We start from the raw sequence: 8,510 nt of genomic DNA, 5'->3' as shown, positions 1-8,510 counted from the left end.
CTCATAAGGGTACCGGGATGGGAAAAGACTGCCATTTGTCATGCCATCTCCAACAGAAAGTGCTCAAAGCAACTTTAAAGTTTCTCAGCCCCTAACTGGATGATTTTTAAAACACCCCACCCTACAGAGCTGTATCTCAGCTCTGTGCGGAGAGAGGGGCAGAGATGGGTACACATGCATGCTTTTGTGGGACCGGCATCCATCCACTCCCAATATTCCTCTCCTTCCTTGCTACCAACACAGCTACTGGGAGAAGCGGGAGGGAGGGCGCAGGTGGGAGCCGGGCTCTGGCGGCTGATCAGGGGCGTGTGGCCAAGCGGGGACACGGCAGCCGAGGCACAGCACGGTGCCCCCTGCCCCGGGGCCGTCGGGAGGCGCTGCAGGAGGGGCGGGGGCCGGCCCGCCGTGTGCGCGGAGACAGAGCCGGGCTGAGGCGAGCGCGGGGAGACGCGGCCCCGCTCCACATCCTCCTTCCCTCGGGATGCCGGGGGGCGCGGGGTGTGCGGGGCCGGCCGCCGGGGGCCCGGGCCGGGCGGGGCTCAGTCCCGGCAGAACACGTACTCGGTGTAGCTGGTCCAGATCTTGTCGTCGGCGGGCCCGCCCTGCTCGGGGCCGAAGGCGCAGGTGCCGGTGGAGGAGCAGGCGGCCATGCGGAAGCCGGCCTCGGACAGCCGGTCGAAGGCCTGCTCCAGGAAGTTGAACTTGAGGTAGTAGCGGGCGGTGTAGCGCTCGGGGGGGCGGTCGGGGTCGCGGCTCTCGTTCAGGGTCTCCCCGAAGACCTCTTTGGCCAGGGCGGTCTTGCCGCAGACGGTGATGCGGGCCACCCGCCGGAACTTGGCGTCGGCCTGCGCCTCCCGCCCGATGGTGTAGGAGCCCCGGTAGCCGATGGTGATGTAGCCCGAGCGCCGCCCGCCCGCCCCGTCCAGCGACTGCGAGGGCGTGAGCAGCGGCCCGCCCGAGGGGCTGCGGCTGGCCGTGGGCGACGGGGCGGACGCCGCGGCCCCGCCGCCCCCCTCCGGCGGCTCGGGCTCCAGGTAGCCCAGCAGCGGCGGCGGCGGCTCCTCGGCGCACACGGAGCCGTCGCGGGGCAGCACGGCGGGGCGGGCGGGGGCCGCCCGGGGCTGCGCCAGGCGCCGGGCCAGGTCGGGCAGCTGGAAGTACTCGGCCTCCCGCTGGAGCCGGCTGCGCTCGGGGAAGTGCTCGGGCAGCACCAGCTGCAGGTCCCGCAGGTAGTCCAGGATGTAGCGGAAGAGGAAGCCGTCGCGGTCGAGGAAGAAGCGGCCCTTGCTGTCCCGGGGCAGCTCGCCGGGCTGCTGCTGCGAGAACATGCGCCAGAGCAGCGAGTCGCGCACCGAGACCACGGTGCAGCGCCGCGTCACGTACACCTGCCCGCCCACGTTCAGCTCCACGATCTCCGGCACGGACGCCCAGCCGCCCGCGGCCGCCCCGCCGCCCGGGGCCGCGCTCCCCGCCGCGGGGGACACGCCGCCGCCGTTGGGCAGCCCGCGGGCGCTGTCGGCCAGGGCCATAGCGGAGCGAGCCCGCCCGAGCCCAAGCCTCTCCTCCTGCTGCTCTTCCTCCGGCCGCCGGGGCCACGGGGCAGCCCTCCGCTGCTGCCCGCCCGAGCCGCCCGCCCCGTCTGGGCCGCCGCTCCCCGCCCGGCGCTGGGCCGGCTCCTCCGTGGGGCTGCGAGCGGAGCGCCCCGGCGGCGGCGGCACGGCCGTGTTTATGTAGCGCGGCCGCACCTCGCGGGAGGCGGGGGAGGCTGGCGGGAGGCAGAGCCGAGCGCACGGGGAGGGGAAGGGGACGGCCCTGCACTGACGCAGGGTCCCCCGTTTCCCCTCCCCGCCCCGGCCCTCCTTCCCCGCTGGCGGTGCGGACCCGCTCCCGCCCGGTGCCCGCCCGCCGTGAGCGGCAGCGCGGTGTGTCCAGCGGGGACAGAACCTGGGGGTCCCGCCTCCCTCCCGGCCTCCCCAGCCCCCCGAGCGAGGCTCCGGCTCCGGCTCCGGCTCGGGCTCGGCTTCTCCAGACGTCTCGTTTCCCGCAGTTTGCCCGCGGTGCTGGAGCGGGCAGGCGGCGGGACGCTGCTGCTGTGCCCCTGCTGATCTCCCTAAGGCTTATCCCAACCCTCTCCAAGTGAGAGCCTCGGCCAGACAGCCGTGTCCCTCCCCTCCTGTCGCCCTCGCAGGGAAAAGGCGAGCCTGTGGTGCTGCCCGCTCGCGGCTCCCCGGCCCGTGTCGGGCTTGCAGCACACCCCATCACTGTGCAGGGTTTTAAAGCCCTGAAGAATTCCGTAACCCCCCGCGCCGATCCTCATTCCCGCAGGGAGACGTGGCGGATGGCACCGGGAGCGCCGCCCAAGGGATGCCCCGGCGGCCGGGGGAGCCCCTGGTGCCGAGGGACAGCGGATGGGGTCCCTTCCTGCTGCCTAACCAGCAGCACCTCACCCTGAGAGCCAGGCGCCCCGTCTCTGCCTGCAGAGTTGTGTATTTAGGTGCCCTTACAGCTCAGATTTAATTAGGATTAATTAGGTACATCGGAATCTGCGTGAAACACAAGCACCTGTTCAACGTGCGTTGGTAGAAAGCTTTTAAGCTGTTTCAGGCTTTTGGTTGAATTTAATCTATGCTTCTGTGTCTCTTTGCAAGCAACAGTAAAGAGCTGCTGCCTTGATGCATATACAGTTGCTCTCCCGTGGGAGTTGCAGTGTGCTTTCTTCCTCGAGAGAACAGCTCGGAGCACAGGGAGCTCTGAGGACTGTGAAGACAGTGCTCCGTGCTCTCCTTTTGCAGGGGTGAAAAAAGCCCTCTCTGGACTACCCTGCTGCAAGTGCCCCACTGCAGTGGTCTGTGAAATAGAAATAAAAAGATGCAGAGGCAGGGCAGAGAAGTCCTTCAAAAATTGAGAAGTGGGAAAGGAAGGAAAGTCAAGTTAGTTCTCAAGAAGCAAGATAAGTTTGCCCAAGAGAAGAAGAGGAAGAAGAGGGGGGAGTTGAGAAACAGAAGTTTTGAAAAGGGAATGGATGGTAAAATAGAATAATGTGTCTAGGGAGAACTGACAGGGAGATACTGTGGTCTAGGAAGAGTGGACACTCAGAATTTACGGAAGTTTAGTCTGAACAAGACTAAGAATATGGTAACAAAGAAATGGACCATTTCTTTTTCCATGTTGGAAAGCCAGTTTCCAGGACTCTGGCCACCAAGTATTTTCAGTTGTGGGAGTGAAATGGCAAAGTAGGTTAATCTGATGCTTTGCTGACGTTTTGTCACAGGAGCTTATTTCTCTTTTCTTTATTTTCTTGTTTGTTTGGTTGGTTGGTTTTAGTTGTTTGTTTTGGTTCTTTTTTTTATTGAGAGAGAGAGAAGTAGAAGAGAGGTTAAAACAGTTCTGAAAGATGTGGGGAAAATGAAATCATATTGAATTAAGTTGTTTTGCTACCCGTTTAAACAGCTGAGTTGGTTGCTAGAGGGAAAATAAGGGGGGAAATAACGTGACATGTACTGCCACACACAGAATTTTTGTTTTCTTTCTGTATACTATTTCAGGGTCAATTCACCAGAGTAAAAGCACATGAAATTTTCACGTGGTGGTTTGCTGGTGACAGTTTTATGGAGTTGCTTTTCCCTCTTGGTCTCTTAATGTGGCATCTCCCCCTACATCACCCTGTTCCCGGCCATACTTAGCAAGAAGCCACCTCAAGAGCCTCCCACAGATTCGTATTTTAAACTCCACTTCCCTAGTGTGGGCTCTCTATTGAGAGCACTGTGATTAAACTGTGCACCCAGAGGATGAGATCATATAATGCTTGAGCAGGCGCTTATTCATAGCAGAATTGGCAGTAGAAGATTTTGTACCTACCAGCAGGTGAGTTTTAACAAATGCTCCCATTAAAAAAAAAATGGAATCTTTAATTGATCTGTTAATTAAAAGTATTTCATTTTTCTGACATTAGGCAAGTATTAATGCAGGTTAAGAAAAAAACCCAAAACACTAACATGTTCATTAGACTTGAACTTTCTGTTTGTCTCAAGCTTTGTTAGATTCGAGACCAGATTTCATAAGACCTGAGCTTAATGGATTCTTCCAGTGCATATTTTCAGAAGCTTCAGGGTTGAGTAAGTTATGCTGCTCCTTCAGATACTGGCTCCCCAGAGCTTTACCTCTGCCTGCCTACTGTCTCATGGGCACTCAGGTGACAAGGACCCACCGTGCCCCTGTGCAGCACCCTGTGTTGTCCAGAGCCATGCACATTAAAGGGGTGGGGGGAGCACAGCTGACACAAGCACTTTGTGCAGCCCACTGTCCCAGATCTCTTTTTAAGGGCACAAACCAGTCCATCCCACGGCAGTGCTCTCTATGTCAATGTGAAGCTGACTCCCTTTTAAAAAGGGAGCAAGGAGCCTTCTCATAGAAAGACACTGTTCATACAGCCTGTTCAACAGTCCTGGGCAAAGACCCAGCTTGCAGTGTTTGTCTCTGAGATAGATGTCATTTTCTGGGCTTAAAAACATGCCCAGCACTGAAATAATAGTTTTGAAGCTACGTCTCTTCAGAGAAATTATATTCTGTGGGCATCTCACTGCTGCTTTATGCCTTGCCTGGCTGCAAGGCTTTGGTTATTGTAACTTCTTTCGTCAACAGATTTTTCCTCTTTTCACAATATGTTCATCTAATTTCTTCTCCATTTCCTAGCTCTTTTCATTTGGCAGCGTTTGTCTCAGTGAGGAGGATTGGACTTCGTCTGTGGGTATTACAATGGGTAAATATATCAACAGTTTCTTACTTATGTGTCAGTCACTGGGTTGTGTAATACAGTCATAGTGGTTTATTCTTATTTTGTGTGGGAGACGGTGAAACGTTGGTACGTGTAACATTAAAGGCTGCCACAGAGTGCCTCCTGTAAGGCACACAGCCCCCGTAAAGGGCAGTAAATATTAAATATGGTCTAATGAACAGAGAAGGCTTTACAACAATAAATGTGTAGTTGAATATCCCTGACTGTGCAGTACTGGGACATTTCCGGGCAATAGCTCTTTCAGTTAAGACAGTCACATTTCAATGTTTGCTCCTAGCTGCTGACCACAACTAGCGGGACAGGACACTGTCTCAGCCTGTCAGGATGCAACAGTTTTTCTTCTTTTAATATTTTGAGAAATTTACATTGGTTTGGGAGATTGATTGAGGGGGGGTTGTGACTTTTTTGTTTGTTTGTTTGGGGGGGGTTGCAGGGAAGGCTTTTGTTGTTTCCGTGTTTACAGAGATGCTTCCATCGCGACGGGCCCCTGTTTTGCATTTTGGGCGGTACACCCACGGATGATCCAGGTTTATTCAGGGAGGACATTTGTCTTCACAAATGGAGGAAGGGTAGCACCTAGTGGGAGTAAATCTACATTGCAATTAAGACATTCAAAAGGCTTCAAAGTATTGCCAGCCTGACCCCAAGGTACATAAAGAGAAAACGTTACGTTTTCGGTAGATGAAAACTATTATGTATTCAGCTTCTTCGTGAGAAACTTAGTAGAGCAAGAACATTTTATATCCCTGTTCTGAACTAAAGTGTTGGTTTATTATTTCTTCTACCAGTATTCACTGTGTGAAATGGTGTAGTATTGCTTAGAAAATACTTAATTGCATATGACTGCGTTGTTTGAATTTTAATACTGAATTCAGTGAAATATTTAGCCTTCTGCATAAAATCATCAAAAAGAGGTAGTGATCTAAACTGAATGTTCAAATATGTTCATTTAAGCTTCACAGTCTTGTTTAGAGGGTGCAAAAAAGAGAGTCTACTAGTCCCATAGCACAGCATATTTCCTAAGAGTCAGGAATCCTTTGCATTTTTGGGACTTATATGCTCTCTAAAATATGTACAGTTCCATAGGTTTCACTTTGACAGTCTATTGATGGCTATTAGGTTGAAATCTTTCTCATTTCTGAATCATTGTTCAGAGTGAATTTATCGGCCTCAGCATTATGCTCAAGTGATACCAAGTGATATTTCCAAAAACTTGAATTGTGCATTATTCCACTCAAGGACAGAAGAAGAATTCAACTCCTTCAAAAGAGAGTGCTCTCTCTCTCTCTGCAGACTCAGTTTCATAGGCTGTATATAGCTGAACACAAATGCATACATTCTTAGATTTCAGTATTTCATGTGAATTGTAATGAATGTTACCTGTGAAGTTACATTTGATAATAACTGTTCATAGAGATTGTTTTGTCTCTGTGTTTGCACATGCAGCTGAACACATTTAGCTGGAACTGCATGTTGTAAGAAATCCAGCTGCCGTGAAAACCCACGCATTTGAGCATGAAAGATAATGAAAAGCCAGAATAATACAGGCTGTAAGGGACCTCAGAAAGTCATCAAGGGCTCATGCACTTTCCTCCTGCCAGAGTGCTACAGACATTGCTTTGGATAATTTTGTGAGAGCAGTGCTCTGCAGAGTCTGGGGAAGAGGGAGGGAGAGAAGGAGGACGGACATTAGCTGTGTATTCTGTGTCCTTGGCCGATACGGAGCTACAGAGTGTGACTGAGAAACATAATCAAGTGAGCAATTAGTGAAGGTCAGAGCTGTGTTAATTTGCTTCAAGCACCTTTGCAAAAACTGGAAGACAAAAAGTCCCTCTCAATGTCATGGGGACATACAGGTAGTTTCTGCCTCGTTGAAGAAGAGCACTGAAGGGACACCTTCCAAATGCATCCTGAACATCACTAAATTCAGAGAACACAAGAGGCTATGCACATTATGTCAAATGGGGAAATACTCCCAGCTGCTTCTTTTCAGTGATATCTAGGAAAATGTGATACCTGATCTTCTGTTTTGGTTAATTATCAGGAAGTTACAGCCCTCTCCAATACCGATACAGAGGACAGCTGTGTCATTTTATAACGTGCAGTGCTGTGATATTTTACATGCACAACATGTGAGGCTTTTCTCCTATCTCCTATGCTAAATTACTCACAACCCCTATGGAGCAGCTTTAAATCAGAGTTCTTTTGTGAGCCTGGGCTCTCTGAAAGTAATCTTCTGTATCTCTGTGAAACATTTCAGTCATGTCTTCAAATCTTCTCTCAGCAATTCTATCTGTGAATAAATAGCATTCTGACCTGGCTTCTACCACAACAACACAACCAGGCCTCTTCAAAACACATGAACGGAAACTGCATCCATCTTCTACATTACCATCAGTGTGAGTCAAGGGCCTTAAGCTGTCTCTAGAACTTAACAGTGTGAAAATTCAGCAAAAGAGCTCTCCTAATAGGGAAAATACAACTCATTATCTAGCTAATTAGGATAAAAAAAGGAACCTCTACTCCCATTTCTTACCAGCCTACCTTGCCGTAGGGTTGGACAGGCTTCAGACTAGGTTTTAAAGGGGTAAAAAGCACTTTTTTTTGTGCTTTTGGATACAATCAAAAGATAAGAGCATTGGTCTGCAGAGGAGCGAGTAAAGGGCTGTTTTTCTGAGAAGCTAATAACAAGAGTGGTATCGTTCCTGGGTAGGAATTCTATCCAAGAGACAATGCCTTTTAATTATTTTTATTTTTTTTACAGGTCTTACTTACACCCTTTTCTTACAAAAATGTGTTTTTTAAAAAGGAATTAAAAATGCATTGATAGAATTATTCTTTTCAACAGAGTGATCCTTCAAAGGTAGAATAGTTCATAATAATCACATTAGTGATTGTGCGCTTCAAATTTTTGTATTCACTTCAGCAGTGATTTGGAGGTATACTGTTCACTAATCGAGCATGTTTCAAAATCATAACTGTGGTCAGTGAACAGTAATTAATGCATTTGCTTTTGCTTTCTTCCACTATGGACCAATGCAAGTTGTGCTTAACCAACGTTAACTCTTTAAGTCAGATTAAAATAAGCAAATTAAATGCAGTCATTCATTTCAATGGACTCAGAAATTGAATGTGCTGCTTTGTTCTCTTTGCATCTTTTTCTGTTGAAAACAATTTTAAATTCCTGTTCTGTTTAATAGAAGAAATATCAAAACCCTTTGCAGGGGTGCTTACAGCATCTGCAAAGGTATGAAGAGGGTGAAAGCTTACAGCAGGCACTCTACTATAGATAAGTTGGTAATTTATTTTTTTACTACCTTAGGTACCTTGCTTGACTACCTGAGAAAAACATGTTTGCACTAGTTCAGTTTTTTTTCCTCTGCTGAGACCCAAATTTGTATCTTTGATGGCAGAACTGACCTTACTGGTGTCAAACACTGCTGGTTTCACACCCCATGTAAATTACTGAATGGTATTAAACTGTCAAGGAATGAATGGCACCACAAGGCTTGTGCAGCGCTTCACAGCCCCTTGCTTGCTCCTGTCTCTCCAGGGTATCAGTCCTGAAGGATGCTTTGAGTAGAGATGGTTCCAGCTTTCCACTGTGCTTCACAGTTAAGTGTCTCTCTACCAGATTTCATCATCTCTCAACAAAGGCTGAAATGAAATTAATGAAATTTCATTAGAGAATTGCTATTCACTTCCACAAAAGTGA

At 50.0% G+C, this 8,510-nt stretch overlaps 2 protein-coding genes across 3 annotated transcripts in view; one reads left to right on the top strand and one right to left on the bottom strand.

The window, feature by feature from the left end:
• Positions 1-539: 539 nt before the first annotated feature.
• Positions 540-1,656, bottom strand: KCTD12 (potassium channel tetramerization domain containing 12; the record flags this gene model as incomplete). The annotated part of the gene is made up of 1 exon (XM_083855910.1): positions 540-1,656. Exon 1 carries the CDS (start codon positions 1,527-1,529, stop codon positions 540-542), a length of 990 nt encoding a protein of 329 aa, XP_083712036.1. The 5' UTR covers positions 1,530-1,656.
• ACOD1 (aconitate decarboxylase 1) overlaps positions 608-8,510 on the top strand; it is a 34,734-nt gene continuing 26,831 nt past the window's right edge. The window contains exon 1 of one of the 2 annotated variants that reach the window (XM_083855906.1): positions 608-707. The gene's annotated coding sequence lies outside the window, so the exon portion shown is untranslated. Of the gene's footprint in view, positions 708-4,730; positions 4,760-8,510 lie in introns of those variants that run through there. The other variant, XM_083855907.1, reaches the window with a different exon arrangement.

This window comes from Zosterops lateralis (assembly GCF_965231275.1).
Source record: "Zosterops lateralis genome assembly, chromosome: 2".
Taxonomy (NCBI): Eukaryota; Metazoa; Chordata; class Aves; order Passeriformes; family Zosteropidae; genus Zosterops; species Zosterops lateralis.
Note: the sequence above shows the minus strand (reverse complement) of the source record. Positions and strands in the feature narration are given on the sequence as shown.